At 40.7% G+C, this 25,146-nt stretch overlaps 1 protein-coding gene across 3 annotated transcripts in view; it reads left to right on the top strand.

The window, feature by feature from the left end:
• The first annotated feature begins 2,297 nt into the window (after positions 1-2,297).
• Stxbp5 (syntaxin binding protein 5) overlaps positions 2,298-25,146 on the top strand; it is a 145,525-nt gene continuing 122,676 nt past the window's right edge. For 2 of the 3 annotated variants that reach the window (XM_028764345.1, XM_028764343.1), the window contains exons 1-2: positions 2,498-2,801; positions 4,049-4,146. In XM_028764345.1, the coding sequence (XP_028620178.1) occupies positions 2,649-2,801; positions 4,049-4,146 (251 nt within the window). In that variant the 5' untranslated portion in view covers positions 2,498-2,648. Of the gene's footprint in view, positions 2,802-4,048; positions 4,147-25,146 lie in introns of all 3 variants that reach the window. The other variant, XM_028764346.1, reaches the window with a different exon arrangement.

Genomic DNA, 25,146 nt, shown 5'->3' with positions numbered 1-25,146 from the left:
CCAGGAGGGGCTGGCACAATGGTTCAGTGTATGAAGGTGTGTGCCTCCAAGTTTATCAAGGTCAATACCATCCTCAGACCCACATAATGGAAGATGGAACTATCTCCAGAAGGACGCTCTCTGTCCATGTTCTCTGTATGTGGCACCTCACTCCAAATAAACATACAGGGAAAATAAACAAACACAGTGTAAAAAAGAATTAATAGGAATTTGAGGACACCTCATTTTATCTTTGATATTATGATAATAACTAGCTAAGGGCTCCTTTGGATTGATATCATGGGCATGGAAGGATGAATTCATAATCTGATGAAATTGATAAGGTATGGAAATTAGAGCAATAACTCCACAGCAAAATAATAGGGGCCTGGCTTAGCTTGGTGACCCCTTAAAGTTCCTTTTCATCTCGAAGCCCCTGATGGAGCAAGAAACTGAGATTTTTGAAGAGCATCAGAAGGTGAGGCAATGGAACACTAAAATTTTTGTTCACTCTATTCTTCCCTCGAGTTAGCTAATAAATCTCCTTTCTACACACAAAGCAGCTCACACGATGAATCTGTTTCTGAGAAAAATAAATATATTTGCCCATGTTTGCACATTAGAACAGGGCAGGGACTGAAATTCCTGTCAGGCGTATTGAAGCCAGGAATCTTCTGTTTCATCATAAGGCCTCTGGACAGAAAATTGTGGTTTCCCTGGAGATTTTTAATGAGTAGTGATGATTTACTCAATAAATTTAGTTGATACCTCAGTAGAAAACAAAGTCTGTCATCACCCCCCACCCCACAGGCCCCACTATTGAACTTATAGGATTTTACATTTGGTTATGGGAGGTCGTTCCCTTGACACAGCAACCCATCTGGTGAAGACAAGTTTTGTGTTTTTAAGTCCTCTGTGTCCAATACAATGTGTCAAACTAGACAAAATGTATTTCAGAGAATTAAAAAAAAATCAAAAGTTAGGAGTCACATACAAATAGTTTAGGAAAGACTTTGAATTTGGTTTATTAAGTCCCTTCCCTTCCGTGAATTAACTTCCTACTTCAACAAGTTTTAAAGCAGAAAGCAAAGTTTTAGAAGTTCTAACTGAAAGGCACCCTCTTGGTGGACAGAACTTTTAGAGAACTACACTTCCCGAAATGCCCTGCTCCCCAAGCCTAATTGGTTTGCTGTCTGTTCTCGAAGGCCGGCTCCGTTCGCCCATAGGCCAGTGCTGTGAGGAGACTGTCCTGAACGGGAGAATGTAGCCAATAACAAAGCAAAGGGAGGTGCTTCTGATTTTGGTGCGGAACTAACAAATCCTAGTAGCTTTTCTGTCCCCACCCCACCCTCTCGTCCCGGTAGGGGTGGGGTCTTATTAAACCTAAAATTGGCTTCCTGCTGTGACCCCCTGACTATAGAAGGTCTTCCAACCATTCCTCCCTCCTGATTATCCAGCCCTATCACCTTTGCTTATAGAAGGCACTGGCCAGAAGGATTTCTCTGTCCGCCCTCAGCACCAATTTCTCTCCACCGATGCAAACTTGAACCACTCATCTGTCTCTTAGCACTCTGGGGGACACGCAGGAACATTGGCGGTCAGATCTGCGCAAAAGCTTCACCTCCTTCTCCCGCCTGATGATCTCAGAGAGGCTCCAAGGGGCTGTCGATTGGTTAATTAAGCTGGCAGGTAGATGGGACTTTGTAACAAGGAGTGGCGGGGAGTGCTGGCTGCCACCCACCCTGCCTGTCAAATGGATTCGGGATGATGGGTGACCAAGGTCGAGTCGCTGGAGTTCTTCCCCTTCGGGGACCGATCCGAGTCTAGCCTCCACTCGTCAACCTCATTTTACCTCTAGCAACACCTTCAGGAAGGAGGCTGGGCTTTTCTCCCTTTGGGTGTCTCTTAGCTGTCATCTTGCCACTGACCTAATCGTTGCCTGGATGCTCCATTGCGAGCCCAGATACAAAGCAAACCTGAAAGCACACTGCGGGTGCTGTGAGTGACAGGGCTGGAGGCGCGGGCCGCCGAACCCGCCGGTCGGCCAGCTGCTGCCCCTAGTCCTCGGCGGAGGATGATTTAAGCCGCCGGCCGGGGGCGGGGGCGGCGGCGCGCATGCGCACCGGGCAGCTCGCTCCGCGGAGGCCCAGCTGCCGCCACCGCCGCGGCCGGCGCTGGAACCGCGGCTCGCCGCCTGCTCTGCCGGGCGTTGAGGGCCGGGGGCCGAGGCTCACGGGAGGCGACAGCGATTGTCCGGGCGGCCGGGGAGAGAGCGACAAGCGGCGCAGGGAACGGCCCCGGGTGTCCGGGCCATGCGGGCCGGGAGACTGCGCTGAGCGGAGGCCGAGCCCGGGACGCGCCGAGGGACTGCGGGGCTGCGGGCCATGGATGCGGCGGCAGCGGCGCGGGACGGCGGGAGCCCGGCCGCGACCAGGTGAGGAGGCGGCGTCCGGCGCCACTGCAGCCGCGGCGGCCTCGGAGGAAGAGGGCTCGCCGCCGCGCGCCCGCCCGTCGTCGCAGCCCTTCCTGTTGGGATTATCTTCTGCTCCCCGCTGCTCCTTCGCTCCCGGTGGTCGAAGCCGCCGCTTGACTTCAGCGGCTCGGACTCCTTCGCAAGCCGGTGCCTCCACTACCTGGGCCTCGAAGCGGGGAGACCCCTGAGCGAGACCATGAGGAAATTCAACATCAGGAAGGTGCTGGACGGCCTGACCGCAGGCTCGTCCTCGGCCTCGCAACAGCAGCAACAGCAGCAGCACCCGCCTGGGAACCGTGAGCCCGAGATCCAGGAGACGCTCCAGTCCGAGCACTTCCAACTCTGCAAGGTGAAGGGAGCGCGCAGCCCCGCCGAGCTGTCGTGGGAAGAGAGGGAAGATTGGGGTCGTTTGAGGGGGCCGCTGGGCAGTACCTGGGAGCGCGAGGGCAGAGCGCGCCAATAGAGCTCATCGCTCTAAGAAAGCCCCCCACACCCCAGACGTGCCTTGCTGGGGTATTTGGACAGAGATCCCCTACTTCTTATAAGTCGATGTCTTTTTCTTTTTCATAAAAAGCAACCATTTCAAGGCGACTCCCAAGCATACTCTTTTGCCTTTAATCCCCATCCAGATGCTAGTAGCAATGGTCTGGAAATACTTTTTATATTCGCGCATATTTTATTATCTTCCACTGACGTCGAAATTTTCCAGCAGTGTGTGATGAACGTCGTTTGTGGGCAAGGCAAACCTGTTCAACCAGATCTTTTTTGCGCATCACTTTTTCCTTAGAATGCGTGCGAGCGGCTCACTACCTGAAGTCACAGGATTCTTTTAGCTTGTTTGGTTAAAAACTTAGCGCGGAGGGTTTTGTCTGTGAATTGGCACGATGATTGCCACAAGGTCCTGTATGTAATTCAGAAAGAATGATGCAGCGGATTAATTCCCAGCTGCTAGATGAGAAAAGCACACGAGAGCCTCCCTATCCACACTTGCCTGCCTCATAGATAACCATGCGGTCTTTCCTACGTCGGGGGCTTAAAATCTTACGTACGGTTCTGTTCTTATGTCCTAAAATTATTCCGGACTTAATAGAAAATTACAGGATTATTTTTCGGACCCATTTCCATCATTAGAATTGCAAATGTTGGTTCTTTGACTAAATCCTTTGAGTAGTTTCATGACAGCTTTTCTTTAGAAATCCCTCCCTTCAACATTTCAAATAAAGCCACGATTGGGTGATTTGTCTTAAGATGCAATACGAATCACCCCTTGCAATGATTTTACAGAATTTTGGACCACTACAAACTTGAGTAATGTGGCGTCAAACAGAATAGTATACGCTGTTCATAGGAAATTGCCCTCTGTGAAGTTACTAGCATTGAAGCAAAGCTGGAGTGTAAGGGATTTGTGTTGATTGTTCCTTAGGATAGTGTCCACCCTCCCCCACCCCCAACTCTCCCTTAAAGCAGTAAGCATCTGTGTGTGTTTTGTATCCAGTGTAGTTGGTTCCAACTCTAACGCGCCTGTGGGCTGTTCTGTTTTCGGATTTTGCTTGCTGTCTCTCGGTGGGTTCCTGTGATGTCACTGCCCATCCCCAGACTGTTCGCCATGGATTCCCCTATCAGCCCTCAGCCCTGGCCTTTGATCCCGTTCAGAAGATCCTGGCGGTAGGAACTCAGACTGGTGCTTTAAGGCTGTATCCTTTCTTAAAAAAAAAAAAATCTGTTTGCTTGCTTCATTTCACCCAGTCCGTCTGTATTGCTCATTGACCCCATTTTCCCCCTTCAGTTTAGAGAATGAAGTAGTCAGATCTGTGTTATACGAAATTCTGTGGTGCAGGTGTTCTTTAGTGTACCTGTGTTAAGGTGGTATGCTGCTGTAAGAATGGCTCTTGGCTCTCAGTAGTTCCTAGACACGAATCAAAACAGCAGTCTAGAGTTTGTTATAGTAACAGACTCTATAAATATAGTAGAATGTGTATGTGTGTGTGTGTGTGTGTGTGTGTGTAAAACAAACTTTATATGGTAGAGTTCTTTGTAACGATCCTGAGGTGCACATACTTCTTGTATTTGGGGACTATTAAAGCCCAATGCTAAAAATGATGTTCAAAGATCAAAGTACAGACTTCAGGGCACTGTAAACTGCTTATTAAAGAATTGTATATAGTGGATGTTGAACTTAACTGTCATTACTCTGTGAATTAGAAGCTGGATTTGAATTTGATTTGTTTTCCGAATGTCCATCCAGAAAAAACAAAAACATTGTTATCAAATTAGATTTCTGTAAATAAGAAAGGCTAACATTTTTAGAGATTTCAGGGGATTGTTTTGTAAATTCATAGCTATAAGTGTATGTGCTGAAAGACTTTGCCTTCTTTAATCTGTTATGTATAACAAAGACTGCTAAGTTAGTACATTAGCATGTAGACTTTTTTTTTTCCTGGTCTTATGTGGATTGTATAGCTTTGGCATAGTGATTTTTTTTTAAGATTCTTCACAAGATTCGTTTTTTCAAGAAAATCTTTTTGGCCTGAACAATGAAGATGTTTTCATTTTCTCTTTTGTTCTATTTAACTTCAATTAAAGTGTGTGATTGCTTTTATTCTGATATTGACAAGCAAGGGGGTGGTGGGAGGAGCTGGCCTATTCTGTTTGCATTTTAGGTTTCTCAAACTTTGATTTAGGCATGAACCAGGAATCTTGGAATCTTTTAAGGTATTTCAAAAGGTACCCTATATGGCATCAGAATATGCCCTGAGTTTAACTTTGACGATTACTGTCTTGGAAACATAACGGGGCTTGCTAGGAAGTGTATTTCAAACACTGGCAGTGCATGCCTGTCTTTAATGTTCAAGTCTTAACTTGGTGATTTCTGCAGCAGTATGCATAAACTGCTCTTGGCCAAATAGCTAAATTGTCAAGACTAGAATATTCTTTGACTTAAATTGCTTAGATGTTTTTACTTTCACAAAGACTTTCTATTTTAGTTTTGTAGATAGGGATAGTTAATTTTCTCATTGTTCAGCAAAATTCAGTGTCAGGATCACTTGGCATTGTTCTAGAAGGACTGTTTGGAACCGAAAGATTTTTCCCTCCAACAAAATTATTCCATTATGTACTGAGGGAAAAAAATTAATCAGTTATTTTTAGATTATTTTACTTTTCTTTTAAAGGTTTTTTTTTCTTCTTGTTTCCCCTGGCCCTCAACAATTTTATTATATAACTTTTTAACAGCTATTTGGTCCTTTTTTATATTTAATTATATGTGCCATCAGCAAGCTTACTCTGTAAAGCAATTATTTGTCTTACAAATACTTTCAACTCTAATTTACATAATTAGCAAGTGCATCCAACAGATAGAGTTAGCATGTCAGTCCCCTGTTCATTCCTAGTCAGAGGATCAGACAATCAAAATGATCCCTCACAAGAGCCTTTGGGCTTACATATCTTTTTATAGTCAACTATTAGTGAGTAAGAGTGAACATCTGATTACAGTGACAATTTCTTCTGGAAATCCTTGCTGTATTTAGAATGAAATCCCGAGAACTGTTTACTGAGTCTCTTCTGCTTTTCCTTCTTAGAGGTTTGCCCCAACATCAGCAAATTGGCTTGCTTACCAGCAATATAATATCCCCCAGTCATTCCTTCTGTGAAGGCCAAGAAGAGCATACAGTTTTGTTTATTGTGGCTCTGATTTATAGAAAATGACAGAGACCTATTTAATTTCACATGTGTACTAGGTTATTTTTCTTTGTTAACTAAAGGCATCTAAGTGACATCTTAATTTTAGAACTCCACATTGATTTAACGTGTGTGCTTCCTACAGGCTTGCCAAGTACCATGTTTGCTCTGGCTTCCTCTTTCAAACTAGTTTCTTCTAGTCCTTCTGTGCATTCCCATTTTAAACTTTTATTGTCTAGGATACATTTCCCCAAAAGAATATACTTATTAGGAAAGAAAGATACTTCCAAATAAAATATCCTTTGATTAATTATATTGAGAAAATAGATAATTTCTCACTTAAGGTTGGGCTGTTGAGATTCCAGATACAAACATAGCCTGTTTGTAATGGGATACCTTCATAAATGGTGCCAGTGTAGACTGAATTGACTGGCTTACATGGAGTTGAAAGCAAAACATCCCCGAAAAACTGAATGAGTAAACAATATTTGATATGTAAGGGTTGCTTTTAAAGGTAGTGAACACTGAATCTTAATACATAGCCAGCATTGAAGCAGAACATCTAGTTTATTTATTGCATTCATGTACAGCACACACATACCATTTTGTTCTGTCAACCTCTAAAGGATAAGAGCCTGTCATGTATTTATTGGTAAGAAACAGGAAAATACAATTTTATGTGTCAGGTCATATAGTAGTGATATAATTTGCTTTCCTTTTTTTTTTTGCTATAGAGAAATAAATAACATTTGATATTTATGGTAAGGTAGATGTCAGCTTTGGAAAGAGAGGCCATACTGAAGAATGGAGTCATTTAGTGCTGTTATGTTTTTTAGAATTCTCCACCACAAGTGTAGCTGCAAATGGCTTTATCTTCTTAAGCTATTAAGGCCTGGATCATATTTTAACATAATATGTTATCTATAAACAATGGGGGTGGTAAAATTGGGGCACTTTAATGTTACTATTTAAAGGACTAAGGAAAAACAGAATTTCTAATTAACTGAATGTCCAATAATTTGAGAGGAAATTATTGAATAACCTCCTTTTTTTGTGGTCGAGTTATAGAAAGCTCAGTGCCCAGGGCAGTGTCCAGTGTGATGAGATGAAGTCTTTGGTTGCAGTGTAATGTTGCATACAGGGTTTCAGAATGGTGTCTGTATCCGGTAGCTCACTTGACAGGACTTGGTGAGGTCACAGACATTAGATTATAGACTTTGTGGCCTGGCCTGAACACTAGTTCTTGCCTTTTTTTTTTTTTTTTTTTTTTGATTAGCGAATTGGTCTTTTTAAAATGAAATTAAAATTAAGGTGTCGTGTTGGGTGATTCAGTCAAGGACAGTTCTGTGAGTTCAGATTTCTCTGTGTCGAGGTGAGTGATTCAAAGAAAATGAATGTATGACCTTTCTGAAGGCTTCTAGTTCTAATCAAAGGGCTGGGACTAGTCAAGCATTGTAGTTAGACACTTGCATGGAGATTCACTGTCTTTACAGAGTCAGATTTCAGATTGAATTCCTAGCCCTTGATGAATTGGTAGACTAGGATACAGAATGGCAGTATGAAGAATCAGAAAAGTTCTGAGCAAGGAAACCTGTGGGCATAAACATGGCTTAGAAAATAGACTGAGGGATGCTGGGGGAGCATCCTGGTTGGAAGAGTGATCGTAATTGAGATGAGGGCAGAAGAAGCTAATTAGAGGTCTGGGAAGCTAGCTGGATTCCCAAAGTGCTTGTTGTACAAGTGCAAAGAGCCATGTTAAAGCCAGGGAGAGTGGTGTGTGCTTGGCATCCTGTGGTGGGGAGGTGCCAGCCTAGCAAAATGGCTGAGCTTCTGGTTCCAGTGAGAGACATTGGCTCAAAGAACAAGGCTGGCCTCAAGGCTATGTACACTGTACACACATGTGAATCTGCATCTACCACATACATGTACACACACACACACACACACATACACCCCACAAAGAGTACCCAATTGAATTTTAGCCTGGAGGTGTTACTCCACTAAAAATCATATAAGAAGATAATTGGCAGGAAGGAAGTGTGATTCATGTGCACATATTTGGTCAGGCAGCAGTACCATGGCTGAAAGAACAGAGCAAGGGAAACTTATGGGTTACCATAATCTTCTGGGTAGTCACGTGGACCCCATACACATGTGGCAGAATGGGAACTGGGAAAGGACTTGCCAGCTTTCTGTGAAGTCTCAGGAGTGAGTCAGGATGAAAACACCCAAGAAACTACAGAACTGGACAGAACAGGAAGAATGTTGAGTAGGAAATTCTGTCACCTTCTACTTTACTGCAGTGCCATTCTGAGACAGCAGTCTGGGATGCTTTTAGCATGGGAATTCGATGCATTTTTATGTGTGATACTGTGAATTTTATAATTGAATATATAGCATGATTAATAACTGTTTTAGCTTTGGGGATTTGTTCTGTGTTTCTCAGTAGTTTGTAGTGGGTTGGGCAGTTCAATTCTGTGTGTCCAGCACATTAGGAAAATTTATAACTGGCTCTCACCTACTAAATGTCTGTCAGCTTTCCTCTTAGTATACTTCAGATGTGTCTGGTTAAAAGTAACTGTCTTTAGCCTAAGTTTTCCATTAGTTAAGAAGAGTCAGTAACCCACCTCATGAGGTTGTCAGGGTTCGGGACAAGTAAACATGTGTAGCTGTTAAGACTGTGCAGTGTGCAGGGCTGTTTGGTGAATGCTGGATTGTGGCTGCCTTTATTATGAGAGCTGTCTATAGTTTTGGTTTTCAGTTTGGTCACTCGTGTTTCTTCAAATGCTGCATGAGAAACAGCTCTGCTCTAGGCCTTAGAATGGCCTCAGTTTGTCTTTAAGAAAAGGTCATGAAAATGACTGATTTTTGCTTTAATTTTGCCCTGTAGTATAATTTTCTCCATGTACGTGGATGGTTTGGCTTCATGTGTATCTGTGCACCATTTGCATTCTGGGAGGCCAGCAGAGGGCAAATAAATAGTCATGAGCTCCCGTGCAGATAGTGGGAATTGAACCCAAGTCTTCTGGAGGAGCAGCTAGTGCTCTTAATCTGTGAACTATCTCTCTAGACCAAGTTTGCCTTTTAAATGACTACGGTCTTCTCAACCGTAAGTTCACAACAATTGCTGTTTGGATGTAAATAGTGCACATAAATGCTCTTACATACAGTGCTTATTAAATTAATATGTAATGATTCTGTACTTGTAGGATAGCATTAGAATGTTTTGGCTCCCTGCTCATTAATCTTATTTTTCATAACATAATTATGCTACTGAATGCAAGATTTAGAAAAGATTTTTGTTTGAAATGAAAGTGAGGTAAGCTAGTTGAAAGTTAGCCACACTTCCGTCTGGTCTTCACCTGTCAGTGTAGTGTTTCTAGGTGAGCCCTTGTCATTGGGAATGGAGCTGTGGGGAAGGAAGTAACTGGAAATACTCTCACACTGACACCTGCTCCCTATTGAAGAGAACACTGCTTAAAAGCGAGAATGAGCCCCATGTCAGCTGTGAGGCACAGCTCTCAGCACAGTGAGGCCCAGTTCTCAGCACTGTGAGGCACACTTCTCAGCATACTTCATCAGAAGCAAGAAGCAGGACTTCTAGAAGCAGATATGCAGTGCAATTTTTTTTCTTGTGATGAGAAATGAAACATGAAAGAAAGTCTATGGACTTGAAAAACCAGGTTAAATATGGAAAATCGATTTTGTGCCTTATAAAGCTATTTTGCTTTAAATAAAATGACATATTTTTCTGATAGTCTATGTTTCCCATTTGAGTTTTAGCATAATTCTTTTTAAAATCCTGTTGCTATTCTAAAGGAGTAAAAGACATTCTAGAGGAATTGAGATATTAATAGGTTAGTGTGCAGTCTTGAGACTGATTTTACATGATGAGCGAACTGAGATCTTGGTGTTTGTTTCCTTTCCTGAGGGAGGAAATGGAGGACGGTGGTTCTGTTGAGTCCTCCTGGCACTGTGACACTCAGTCCTCTCTGTGGAGGGCTTGGGGATTCCTTAAGCTACTCTTACTTAGAGTGATCAGATTAAGTGTTCCGAGTGCCTGTCACTCCATATGGCCTGCTTTGTATTGTACCCCTTGAATACATCCGTAATCCTTCAGTAGATGCATAAGTGTTTACAGATGACATTAGGACAGAGCAGGTGAAGAGACACAGTGTTCATGTTGAATATTGACTTGGCAGGCAAGCTGAACATCTTTTTAGTACCATTAGGAAAGCTTGCCTTTCTTTCTTGGGTGTTACTTGAGGTGTAAATTTACTTTTAAAACAGTCAGTTCTTGATTACATGGTTTTGTCTACCTTTTTCTTTCTGAGACAGTCTCTCCATGTAACTCTGGCTGGCTTAGAACTTCCTCTGCAAGGTGTTGTATAACTCAGAGACCCACCTGCCTCTGCATCCAAATGCTGGGGTTGTTAAAGACATAGGCTACCAGGGCTGGTGCTTTTACTATTTAGATGGAAACTGTCTTCCTTGAATTGCTGGTATGTAAGTTGGTTCTAAATTTGGTAGCAGCAGGGTATCTTGGAATACTAATTAGTGTTTCTATATGTGTGTATATATGACTGGACTGCAGGGTAAAGTAGCATTGAAGGTAATCGTTGATGGCTGTGGTGTTAATTTGGCTTTAATATAATGCAGTGTAAGAGGCGCATTATTTACAGAAAGACAGTTCATTATCAGACTGTGAGCGTTGATTTATTTTTTTTTAAATATGGTGCTTCAATAAGCGTTCTCTGAATTGACTTACCATTTCACATTCTCAGAGTACATATCCTTAGCATTATGGGATTGCAGATTAAAAGGGAAATGTTTGGGTATATTCTATTTCACTGTGTGCTGCATTTTGGATTTGAATACCTTTATCAAGCCTGATGTGTGCTATGAAGCTTCTGATGGAGCCACCCGAGTAAACATTGATGTAACTTTTGTTTTGTTTTAAATTAGATGGGTCCCAGGTAGCCTAGGCTCGCTGTCTTTGAACTTCAAATCCCCTGCCTCTACCTCATATCTGTACATTGGAATATGCTTGTGGCAGTGTAGTGCCTCTGTATCCTCCCTTTTGAAATGTTGACTTTCCTAAGATAAACTAAGAATTTATAAAATTGTAATCATAAAAGATTGCCAGGAAGTGCTTGAGACACCCCTTCCTGAAGACACATGCAACAGATTATTTACAGGGAAGACATGATGCCATCGGAGTTACATGTCCTGTAAAGGTGTTCTTGAATCTCTTGTAGGAGTCAAGGCAATTATCTGCATATGTTTTCCTTTTAAATACTTTTAAAGACCTTAGATACATGACAGATACATGACAGTCATCCAGTTTTTATTTTAGTATTTCTAATTTCTCTTAAGCTTTCATTTTCCTTGTTTTTATTTAAAAAAAAAACTGTGATACTATTTTTGTTTGTAGCGTATCTTTTCTTCTTCTGGCTGTGGGTGAAAAGGAATCATAAGAAGCTCAGAGATGTGGACATAGTTGCTGATATAGGTTACTACTCAGTGTTCCACAGTGGGCATTGTGTTTATGTTTAGTGATTCCTTTCATTGTTTAAATATTATTATGCATGTGTGTGGGTACTCACACACAAGTACACACACATATACACATACACAAACACACATAGCACACACACACATACACACACACCACACACACACATACACCACACACACACCACAAACACATATCACATACACAAACACACATACCACACACACACACAAACAAACACATACACCACACACATACACAAACACACACACCACACACATACACATACACAAACACACACACCACACATGCACGCATATGTGGTCACTTCATTCCATGCTACTTGTAAGCATCTTTTTATTCAGAATTAAAATCTAAATTTCTACATCTTATTCTTTAACTAATACAGATATTACTGATAAAAAAATTATCAGTGTTACTGTGTTTGCGAAGTTGTAGCATAGTCTCAAATACAGCATACCAACAGAATCAGCCACTATCCTGAAGTTTGTCTGGAGCCAAGAAGTGAGGCAATAATCAGTGTACAATTGACAAAATCAAGGCAGAGGAAACATGCAGAACACTCTTCAATCAATTTAATATGTTCACTAGTTAGGATTGTGCATGTGTTTGTGCTCTTGTACATATATATGAAAAGTAATATCTGTTTCTACTTCAGGAGTCTGCAACAGTAGCTATAAAGGACTAACTAGTAAGTCGTGTTTTGAGGGTAGGGATGACTCTATGGTCTTTGTGATACTACCCAACTCTACCTGCTCGTGACACAAAATGTTTCATAGACAATATATAAAGGGTAAGTATACTTCAATAAAACTTTATTTCCAAAATCAGGTAGCTGGTGGTAGGTTTGGCTTACAGGGAAAGTTTTCCAGACACTGCTTTTAAGGCATGTATGTGGAGGGACTTGCAGGTAAGAGTTACTGCTGATGTTTTTATACTTAAGCTATATAAATTTTACCATTATCCCAGCTGAAACAAAAAACCTTTAGTAATTTATAAGCCATTTTAAAAAAGTAATCAGTAAATTCTCATGAATTCTTAGTATTCCTTATACAAAGTTAAATTCTTTGCAGAAATGCTTTTCAATTCCAAGAAAGGCCTTGATGACCTTCCATTGGTCCTGATTAGCGTTAATGACCAGGGTGTTTTGGGCCCCTCACTGGGAGTAGCGCTGCAGTAGTGACACCTCATGGCATCCAGCCTGCCGTACTTCTGCTTCTCAGATTTAGGTAAGAGATGCTTGCATTTATAGCACTTGGGGAGTTAATATTTTTCATTCCTATGATAAACATAGAAAAACATAAAACTTTCAGATGGATACTTTTAAAGGTAAAGTGAATGAAAACGTCTTACAAACAGATTGTGTGACTTCTCAGAGGTTTACAAGTTTTTGTTAGAAATACTGTCACTCGTGAAGGAAAGCGACCTGAAAAATGAATATGGTAATGAAAAGCACAAACTCACTCACATACTTTGATGGTCTACCATTGGCAACTAAAGTTGTAGACACTTTTTCAGATTTTTCAGATGGTTTATAGAAGTTCTCTGCATCATTTTCCAATAGTAAATATAGATATAATTCCAGAAAATTACCATTTCTTCTTGCTTCCATTTTTCCTAGTATTAATCCTTTGTGAAAGTTTTGTATTTCATATACATTGAAAAGCGACAACATTCTGAACATATTTATTTACATTTACTTTTGCTGAGTTTTAATACATAGTAATCTACAGCAAGTGAGATTGTCTTATAATGAGAGAGTGAAACTTTAAAATAAGTAGCTGGTAGTTTTGATGTTATGTTAATCTTCATTTGAATAATGAAGTCTGCTCAAAGCACGATGTAAAGTGCAAGATAGAACCAGTCTTAGAATGTATATTGTCATTGCAATATAGAACCAGCCTTAGAATGTATATGCCATTATCAAATTTTTCAACTTTAGTTACTTGTCTTATTGATTTGGTTCTGTTTCCCTTTTGAATGAGTGTCTGCTGGAACATTTGATGCTTTTTCTGGTAGATTGTCTATTGAGGAATGATTAATTCTGCTCCTTAAACAGCCTTCCACCCCAACAGCAGCGTCTCTGGTCTCATCAAAAGAATCCTTGCCAAAGAGTTGGCCCTTGGTGGCATCACCTACTGAAGCTCTTTCTGATGGAGGTCTTTGCTTTGTATATGTACTTTTTCTTTCTGTCTTTGAAAAGAAGACAAAGATAAAACATATTGAAATGTATTTCACCATCTATTCAGTCTATGAACTACATTTCTTCTAATGTGTTGTTTTTCTTCTAAATTAACTGGATTGTTTTGTTTCCTGATTCTAGCTAATCTCAAATTCACTATGTAGACTAGGCTGGCCTAGAACTCACAAAAGTCCATTTTCCTCTGCCTTCCAAGTCCTGGGATTAAAAGTATGCCCCAGCACACAAGGATCACTTTGATATCCTAAGAAAAACAAACAAAGAGAGCCTTCAGAGAGCTGAGTGGATGCTCGGAAAATAAATGGCTTTTGCTTCTGTGCAAATTCTGTGCGAGAATGTACATTCCTTGTTCCTTTAACCTAGACAACTGTTAGTGTGACTACATTTCATAGTAGACTGAGTAAGTAGTTCATTTAAAAATATCAAAGTGCACCAAAAGCTATTCTAAAACAGCGCCTATGCAGAAGCGCAATTTATTTTCACCTCCTGAGAGATATCTTAATTCCAAAACAGTAACTATGAATGAACACATTTAATCATTCTATTTTGTTTATGAATAAAAAAGTCTTACTGAAGTAACCAGATGTCCTTTCCATGGTTAGTGTAGCCACACATTAATATAAAGCTGCAGTCACTCAACTGCACTTAACCACAATTCAAAGGCCCAGAAAGTATTAGTTACTTGCTTATCTCAGTGATGGTTTCATTTACATTAAGAGGGGCAGTTGGCTGACTCTAAATGTTGTGGGGCATTGTAATGCAGTGTTGAAGCTTATTAACTTAAAGAGGGTTTGGCATTACTACTACTACTACTGTTGTTGTTGTTGTTGCTGCTGCTGCTACTCCTGCTGTTGTTGTTTTCAGTCAGAGAGGGTCTCACACTATAGCCCGGGCTTGTCTGGAACTGCTGACAGTCCCACCCCAGCCTCCTGAGTATTGGGACTGCATGTGTGAGCCACCATGCCTAGCCAAGCTAAGACTTTTCTTTCCTTTGTAGTTATTTTTAGCATTTTTTAAAAAACTTCAGAAACAAGACATAGTAATTCATTTAAATGACAGACCAATAGAATATTAGCCTCAAGAGTCAGCAGAAAAAATTAAAGTTCACTATTTTCACTATGAGACTGTGGCTGTCTTTTACTTAATATATTAACTTTTAAAGACAGTTTAGATTTCCCATGTATTTTCTGCCCACCTTTGCTGGCATCCCTGACCAGAACGCTGCCTTTGGCACACGGCTGAATTATGATAAACACATTCTTCTCACCTAGCCTGTTACAGATTACATTGGGGTTTCTTCCTGGTGATGTGTAGATTTGCTAAATCAGTGATAGTACCCACAGGGCTGCATATGAGGAGCAGTTTCGGTGTTCAGACATCTTCTCAGCTCTCCCGTGAGTCTTTTCCCCCACCCCAGCCTCTGGTCTCTCCACTGCCTTTTAAAGAAACTTGGTCTTTTCCAGAAAGTCTTACGGTGAGCCACACAGCATTTATTGCTTTCATTTAGGTTTCTCTCACAGCATCCTTAAGTTTCTGCTCCTGTCTTCCTTTTGGAGTATGTGATAACCTGTCGTCTAGATATGCCATGGCGATCACCCACCTGGTGAGAGGGCATCTGGACATCTGTGGGGCATCGTCAGTAAAGTTTTGTTCAGGGTGTAGAGTTTGAGTCTGTTTATGTAGATTGTGTTTTATACCCTCTTTCTGATATTCTTTAGTAATACACCATTAGGATTACTATAGCTTTACAGTAACTCTTGAAGTTACTTGATAATCACAACTTCCCTTGATAAAATTTTACATATTTTACTTCTCTGCATAAGCCTTAACATGGTTTTGTTTTTTGTTGTTTTTGTTTGTTTGTTTTGTATTCACAAAGTAACTCAGAGGGGAATTACATTGAATCTATAGGTGAAGATTACAAAGTGGACCTGTTCATATTACTTACGGTCTTTATCCACAAATGTGGAATATTTCTTCACTTGCTTACTTCTACTTTGATTCTTTGAAGACAATTTTGTGTTTCCTCATATAGATTTTATACATTTTGATTTTCTATTTAGTTCATTTTTGAAGTGTGTATGTGTGTGAGTGTTTGTGTGCACATATGTGCACGTGACTAACACTTTGAATTTAACTTGAGGTTTCGTTGGTTAGCATATAGGGAATTGTGCCACATCTTTGCACTGATGATGTATTAACAGCAGCTATTGTTCTGTCTGAATGACAGATAACCATATCATCTGAGTCTCTTCCTCCTAGCGTGTAAACCAATTGTTTTCTCCCTGCATGGGTGAGGATTTCCAGTGCAGTGATAAAGGGATGATGAGAGGGGACATATGTGTCTTGTTTCTGGTCAGATATCTTTTCATTAAGTATGCAATGCTTTGGTTTTGGTGCATGCTCCTTGAAGTTGAATTTATTAAATAGTTACTATATCCCAGTTTACTGACTTTTCTTTTTAAATCAGAAACATACATTTCATTTTGTCACTTGCTTTTCTTGGATCTGTTGAGACAAGCATACTTTTTCTTCTTTAGCTCTTTGATGTGACAGGTAACAGTTGCCGTTCTCTATTAGTATGGTATATAGTACTTACATGTGTTGTTGGTCCATGCATATGCCTATTGAATACTTGGTCCCTATGGATGGCACTGTTTGAGAAAGTTGGGAAGGTATGGGAAGTATGGCCTTGTAGAAGGAAGTATGTCACTGGTGGTGGGCTTTGAGAATTAAAAGACCCAACACTATGTCCTCCTGTTGGGAGTGTCCTCTAGTGTTGTCCACCTTACTGTTTTGAGACAGGGTCTCTCACTAACCTGGAGATGTTTTGACTAGACTTTGATCATGCAGCAAACTCCTAGGATGTAATTGTTTGTTTCCCCGGGTGGAGGTGTGGAATTTGCCTGGGTGGAGGGGATCTCAGTGCAGGCCTTCCTGCTGGCATGGCAAGCACTTTACCTACTCAGCTACTTCCTCGGCCTTGGCTCTTAAATGTTGACAAACTATTATATTCATCACTTTTCTGTTACTGTGATAAAACACCAAGGCCAAGAAACCTTAGAGAAGGAAAAGTTTACTTGGACTCATAGTCCTAGAGGGGTAGGAGTCCTTCATGGCAGCAAGTAGCAGACATGATGACAGAAACCGAATACTGAGCAGTCACATCTTTAATCGTAAGCATGAAGCCAGGAGTGCTACTGGAAATGGTGTTGGGTCCTTTACTCCTCAAAGCCCACCATACTTCCTCCAACAAGGCCATACCTCCAAAATCTCCCCAACAGTGTCACCAGCTGGGGACCAGATGTTCAAATACAGGAGCCTGTGGAGGACATTCTCGTACAGACCACCAAGCTCCAGTACCAGGTGTCACTCCCATTTGGTCATGCCTTGTGATTCTTGTGCAGTTGTGATTGTGAGAGTTGCTGGTCTGTGCTATCTTGTACTGTGTTCATGTGGTTTTGGGATGAGGGTGAATGCCAACTTGTAAATTATATTAGAAAAGGGCCTCTTTGTCTCTGTATAAGAAGTGATATCGTTGAGACAGTATAATCACCAATGAACCCACTTGATACTGGTGCTCTATGTTTTAAGAGACTTTTAACTTATTTTATTTCTTTACCAGTTGTTGGCCTATTAAAATGTGTATTTCTTTATAAATTTTGGAAAATTGTGTATTTGGTTGTTGTGTTTCTTCTATAATATCAGAACTATGGGCAACAGACTGTTCCTGGTGTTTCTTAATTGTTATTTCAGAATACATGGGAATTCAATGATGACTTGTATTCCTGACATTAGAGAACTGTAAGTTTTTGTTTTTAACTTAATTAGCTTGACTAAATCTCCTTCTTTCCATCCTTTCTCCCTTTTGTCTGTGCTTTTAAAGATATAGGTTTGCTGCCTTTTTCAGACTGGCTCCATACTTTGAACTTAAAGTCTCTTCCTGTGGTCTTCCAGGGAGCTGGAATGTAGGTGTGTGCCTCTTAGTTTCTAACACTCACTGCTATATATTTCTTGCTAAACACTTTTCCTCTGGTCCATACATTTGGATAAAATGCATTTTTATGAAAATTAAAGTATCTTAATTTTTTCTTGAGGTTTCTCCTTTGATTCCCGTGTTATTAGCTTTGTGTTGCTTAATTTCTCAGTATTTCAGAAAATTCCAGCTATCATTTTACACTTTTATTTTCTGGTGGTTCAAGTGCAGATACTGTATGATTGCTATCCTTTTGTCTTGATTTTGCCTGTCCATGCACAGGTGTGTTTGTATGCATGTATGTGTGTGTATTTGTATATGTACATGTGTGTATTTGTGTATGTATGTATGTATGTATGTATGTATGTATGTATGTGTATATGATTTGTGTATGTGTGTATGTGTATGTATGAATATTTATGTGTGTGTATATGTATGTGTGTGTATGTGTGTGTCAATGTATGTGTGTGAATATGTGTGTATATGTGTGTATGTGTGTTAGGGATCAGAACCCACACCTCTAGTTTACCTGGAAAAAAAAAAAACACTGTCCACTTGAGCCGACTTCCATCCTTGATTCCTGTCCTTTTAATTTTATTAAGGCATTGTCCTAGTTTGCTTCTATTGCTGTGACAACACCATATCAGAAAGCAACTCGGGGTCTAAAGTGTTTATGTCAGCTTCAGCTCCAGTACATCATGAAGAAACTGAGGTAGAGATGACGGAGGAAGGCTGCTCACTGACTTACTCTCTCTCTCTCCATGGCTTATGGTAGAGGAATTTTAATCCAGCAGTGTGGCTGCTCTGGCAAGGGATCACATCCAAAGACCTATACGATCTGGCTGGAATGTAGACACACCCTTAGCACATACCTTTAATACCAAACAATGAAAGTAAGGTTATTTGTAGAAGGAAGCAGCCATGTTTAAAAGTGCTGTCTAATTGAGGAGCAGAAAAAAGTGATGAATCAGAGAAAGATTTGACAGAATAGGACATGTCCAACTCTCACAAGAGGAGAGAGGAAAAAAGGCAAAGGAAGGGGGTGGCAAGCAGCAGTTTTACTGGGACAGTTTTACAGAGACAGATTGTAGAGAGAACAATCTAGACACAGGTGACAACAGAATGAGCCAGAAGGTTTTATTGAATCCACATATTAAGTACACATATACATAAAATATAGATATTGCCAAAGTTAGTATGAAGCTAAGCAGAGCAATGCGTTCAGAAGATGAGAGAGCCAGTTTGAATCAGTCAGACTGGAGAGGAGTTTGAGCAAGAAGAGCTGAGTTGAACCAGCCAGAGAGAGTTCAGTAAGAGCTAGAAAGGGTGAGTATCCAGCAGTAAATCTTGGAGGCTGAAACATTCTAGGCCAGATTAGTAGATAGATATCATGAGTTGAAGCGTTCAAGTTTCTGGTTTGCAGATGATTAGGTTGTATGGAGGCTAGAAGCTTCCAGGCCTAGGCCGAGGGATAGATAGAACAGAGAGGAATGCGGCTTGGGGATGGCTCTCATCTCTTCATCTGAGGAAATAAAAGCAGCATTTGCATCTCTTCAGCCTGTTTTCCTATACTGCTCAGGACCCAGGACCCAGGTTAAAAAACAAAAACAAACAAAAACCCACCACCCCCCTAAAAGGAAAAAAAACCCTACCTGCCCAGGGTGTTACTACCCAAGGTGAGCTGGGGCTGCCCACATCAGTCATTAATCAAGAAGTGTCCCACAGATTTGCTCACAGGCAATCTGATGGAGGCATTTTCTCAGCTGGGGTTCCCTCTTCCTAGATGATTTTAGCTTGTGTCAGGTTAAGAAGAACTAACTGGCGCAGGTGTATTTAAATTCCCCAGAATATAGTCTGTCTTTGCAGTTGCCTGGTCTGTGTGAGTTTGAGAAGGATGAGTACTCAGATGTTTCTGGATTACATGTCCTGGAAATGTTCGTTACTGTTGCTTGTTCTGTTTAATTCTACGTCAGGGCTAAGGGATGTAGGCCAGAAGTCAGTGCTAGTTGTCCTGTGTTGCTGTTCCTTTGAGTTTTTAAAGACAGGGTTTTACACTGACTCTTGAGTTCCTCCACTGGCAAGACTGTGTTGGCTACCCTGATAGCTCCAGGGACCTGCCTGTGGCTACTTGTATTATGCTGGGTTTCTCCTTGAGAACTGAGTCAATGAGAGTACTTTACTGACTGAGCTATCACCAGCCCCTGCTTGGTCTGTCTCTGATCGAAATGTGTTACAAATCTTCAGTTGCTATATGTAGTTGGTTCATCTCTGGTCTTTACAGTTCTTACAGTTTTTACCATATATCTTGTACTGCATTGTTAAATACACACTATACATAGTGTTACTATTGTTCGTGAAGAATTGGCTTTTTTAAAAACCTTGTTTAATGTCCTATTTGATTCCTCAAACTTTTATTTATCTGAATGTTTCCATGTCTGAAACTAATCTACCCAGTCCCACTTTGTTTTGATTTATTATAGTACGTTATAGTTTTCTTTGTTCATTTACCTTTGATCAATATGTCTTTGTGTAAAGAAGATATTTTGTAGACAGCACACAGCTGAATTTTGTCACCCTCCTTCCCTTTCTACCATCATGTATCAGTCTCTGCTCTTTTGAGTTGGTGCAGTTAGATTATGGATGTTCAAAACTGAATTAGTTTCTACCTTATCTGTTCATGTCTTCTCTCTTCCTGAAAGCACTATTTATACACACCAGCTTTCCTTTCTTCGATCTCTTCAGACACGAGTTCTCTCCCTGAGTCTTGTTTGTTTATTTTTGCTTGGGATGCATTTTCCCAAGTTGCCTGTTAGCTTCCAGTGAGAACGGGTTGCATAGTATCCCTTTTTTGCTTCCTTATTCTTGCCGCTTAATGTTATAAAGGCAGCTTTGCTGTGTGGCAGGATTGATTTAAAACCAACTAAGATTAAACAAGAAAAATTAAAATAAAGTAAGAACCATGGAATACCTAGAGTGGGCAGGTCTGCAAAGGACCAGTCAGGTGTAGTCCTAAGGGGCAGGCAGGAGTGTCCTGTATTGTTGGGCTGACAGCTGCACAACTGACTGATAGAGCTTCCTTTTGTTGCTGCTGAGGGCCTGCTCAGTCTTTGATAGTTATGACCTCTATGTTATTTTTTTTTAAGTTGTATGTGTGAAGCTTTATTTATTTATTTATTTATTTATTTTCAAATCGTAATTTTTACTTATTCACACAGGGATTATAAACAAAAAGGCAGGACATGGGGAAGGGGATGACACTGGAGCATGGGTGTTCAGGGAGAATACAGATATCTTTAAGAACAGGGTATCTGCTGAGTGAAGGTTCAGGGGACAGGTCGCTATGACTCTGCCTATGATTTACGTGTCCTTATCTAAGTTGGTATTCTCTGCCAAGGCTACCTATTTACAAAGTCTATGACTACTCAGGCTGGTAAATTTCCACAAAAGCTGCCTGTTTACAATAGCTTATAGCCATCTGTTTCAATGTTTTTCCACTGAGACCCAAGACTTGGTGTTAGTATACATGTATGACAGGCCTATTGCTGATTTTAGGCCTATGGCTGATTTTAGGCCTTCAGTGTGTAAGCAGGGCTGCCCCTGACTTCTCCTCCCTTCTCTAAGTGTAGAAGGGCTATGGCAATTCTAATCTGCTTCATCTTCTACTTTATCCTCCTGTGAGTTCAGTTATGTATTCTATAATATATGGTTCCTTTTCTTCTTTTCCCTCTGTTTAACAGGTCTGTTGTTCCTTCCTCTCCCCTTTTGTTTCTTTTCTTTCCCAATATCTTTTAGACGTTACCCTAGATCAACCTGTGAATCATGACCCCTTAGGGGGTTGCATCAGATATCCTAAATATCAGATATTTGTACTACAATTCATAACAGTAGCAAGTTTACGATATGAAGTAGCAACAAAATAATTCTATGGCTGGGGGGTCACCATGACATGAGGAACTGTATTAAAGGGTCACAGAATTAGGAAGATTGAGTCCCACTGCCCCAGAGAGTGAAGTATGTGTTAACAGATAATCTACGTCCATTCTCAGAGAAAACCATGGTGACCCCAAGGTCCTATGAGCATCATATGATAAAAGAATCATATCCTTAATGTCCCTTCTGCTGCTGCTGACACTCATTTTACATATAAAAAACATAAATAATCACATACAGTGCTGTTGCCATTTTGAACAAGTTATCATCTATTGGATCTATTAAGAGTAAGATATATTAATATTATATTTTACTCTGTTTCTTCCCTGATGTTTATTCTTTACACAAATGTGAACTTTTGGCATGCTTAATTCGTTATTTCTCTTTAAAATAACCTTTAAAACTGTTCTTTCAAGACACACGAGCAGTGTTAAATGACCAAGTCTTTATAACTCTTCCTTATACAATGTTCAGTGGTTTGGGAACTTGCCTCACCTCCTAACCACTTAACTGTTTCAGTACTCTTTCTCTTTGTTGGTCTCTGACAAGTGAAATACAGTTCTTATCCTCATTATAAATAAAATTATTTTGTGTTCACCATTAATTTTCTGTAATTTGAACATACAGTTGTATGAGTGCTTTGGTAAGATTTTATTAGTTTTATTTCTATTCAGTTTTACTACATAGTCCAGAGTTGTGGATTATAGGCTTGATGTCCCCTTGACCTATTAAGATCAAGGATTTTCTTTTAGCTTGTGTTTTATTCTGTTTTGTATTTTCTGAGCTTCTTGGATCTGTAGTTTATTGTCTGACATTAATTAGAGGAATTTTCAGGTTTTCCTGTTTTCATTTTATTGTTCACAAAGATTCTATTCTGTAGTTTCCACACTTCACTGAGATTTTGTTCTGTGACATTTTGGTTGTTTTGGGGGATGGGGCAGCTAGGGAGTTAGCTTTGTTTTTTTTTTTTTTTCTCTTTGTTTTATAATCTTGAAAGGTTTGTATGATTCTACTTATATTGGGGTTCATGTCCTTGCTGGTATCTGGTCCACCACTTAGATCATGAGTGGTGTTTGGTCTTTCCTCACTCTTTCCTATGTGGCCCCTTTATGTTCCTTTCCCCATTTAACAGGTATGTTTCTTAACTCTTGCAATATAAGTTCTTGTCTATGTTTGATTCCATCATAGGACGTCTGTTGTCTGACCTCAGACAAAGCTTTACACATTACAACTGCTATCATTTTGGTCATGGTTGCCTTAAATGACAGGTTTAATCCCGACAAGCCTCATGTTTTTGAGTTTCATACTTGCTCTGTCTCTGTTGTGCTTGTTCTTCTTGCTATCTGAGTATTCTATACTGAGTAAAAGGAATCACCGAGGAGACATCTTATTAATGAGCTGTTCCAGGAGTTAGGAAAGGGAGGTATCTACAGTTCTTTAGTTGGGTTTTCATCTTAAATGAGCTTGTCCTCTTCTGTTCCTCCTCCCTTCCCCACAGCTCTGTGACTTAGCTCTTCTGTACCACACTTTACTGTTCCCCTTTCTTTGCTTCAAAGGCTTCACTGAAATTGGCATTTTCCTTCCTGTGTGTTTGCTGACTCAGGTGGAGCCTCAGCACGTAGGGCTGTTGTACAGCTATTCCTCAGAAAGCAGAGAACCGACTGCTCTGACATAAATGTGGTTTCCTTCCCTCTTTTGTGTGTTGAGAGCAGAAGGGAATTTTTCCTGCCATGTTTACTGTGAGGACTTCTTCAGCTTTGAACTGTAAAATTCACAGAAGTGTGGCGTCCCTCTCCTCTTCTTGACTGAACTGTCTGGTGTCTTGGGTTTCAGACTTGTCCACTCTAGTCCTCCAGCAGCATATCAATGCCAGTGCCCATTTCTGCACTCCATGGGTCCCCTAGTACCCTGGTTCTCTTTAGTCACCTCTCTGTCCAAGTTGGAACGGTAGTTTGTCTTGTGAGCTCATTTCTCTAACAGATCTAAGAATGGTTTACTGTCTAGTTGCTTCAGCTTTTTGCTTCTTGATAGCAGTGGTGATTTCCAAAGATCTATGTGTACAAGACCAGAAATAGTGATTCTATAATAATGGTTAACAGGTAAGAAAAAAGTAACCTTAAAAGGGGGTTTTAAAAACTGACATTTGCCAAGTAAATGGAACTATAAAGTATAGGTTAAGATTGCGAAAATATAAATTGTTACTTGGCAGACAGAGACTTTCCCCTGGAAATCATTCGTATAGAAAATGAATGAGGCATGCACTGTTCTTTGGTAAAAAGTCCTTACACCCCTGCCTTCATTTCCTTTTCATTTGGTTGACACAGCATATCTGTGTAACAGCCCTGGCTGTCCTGGAACTCACAGAGACCTGCCTGCCTCTGCTCCCTCCTGAGGGCTGGGACTAAAGGCATGCACCACCACACCCAGTTTCTCACACCATTGTTAGGAGATTTCTGCTAGACAGTCGGAAGTCACACAGGAGTAGGAAATAAACACAAGTCTTGGAAATAGTAACTATGGAGAGGTAGTTGAGGGAATGTATAATTGTTGGAAGATCCTATTTAGAAACTGGTGTCTCCTATAAATCATTTAAAGACAGTGTTCTATGTTAGAATCATTTACAGAGAGACAACAACACTCGGTTCAAGCACATGTTTGCTTTTCTTCTCTTGAGATTCTGATTCCCTGAGTCTGGCATGGAGCATGACATCTACAGAGGGTTTTTTTTGTTTGTTTGTTTTGTTTGGTTTGGTTTGGTTTGGTTTTTTTCCCCGTTGTTGTGGTTATTTATTTCTTTTAATCTCATGGTCGCTTGTGATTCAGAATCAGAATTGAGAAATCCCGGATTAAATGCTTGGCCATATGGACAGCAGTAGTCTGCGTGAGGCAGATGGTAGATAAGAGCCATATTCATTACTGTCTGCTTAGAGAGGGTGTCATTCTAAAGCACTCACGCCTGTGTGAGTGAAGAGACACTGTGCTGCTGTGCCGCTGTCTGTCTGCAGAGCAAACCCTGATGGGGAGAGACTTGCATCCTGGCTTTGAGCTAAGCTGTTTCCTCTTCCTAGAAGTTTATCTGTAGACGTGAAACCAGCAGGAGAAAAGGATCTGCAGCCTTAATGATGACGTTGAAAAGTCTAGCCTTAAATCTGCAGGTCATCATGGGCATCTGAGTGCCAGTGTCCTTTCACAAGGGGCCGGACCCTAGCACAGATAGGCTGTTGTCCTCACAGATCGGTCTGCAACCCCATCTGTGTTGTCAAATGTCCTTCCCCCTGTACCCCCAACCATCTGCTTGTAGAAATGTCAGCCTTGTTATTTAAATATTCTATCTATCTATCTATCTATCTATCTATCTATCTATCTATCTATCT

Source organism: Grammomys surdaster, unplaced genomic scaffold, assembly GCF_004785775.1.
Source record: "Grammomys surdaster isolate TR1022 unplaced genomic scaffold, NIH_TR_1.0 143, whole genome shotgun sequence".
NCBI classification, from domain to species: domain Eukaryota; kingdom Metazoa; phylum Chordata; class Mammalia; order Rodentia; family Muridae; genus Grammomys; species Grammomys surdaster.
The sequence above is the reverse complement of the archived record's forward strand: the minus strand, read 5'-3'. Positions and strand labels throughout refer to the sequence as shown.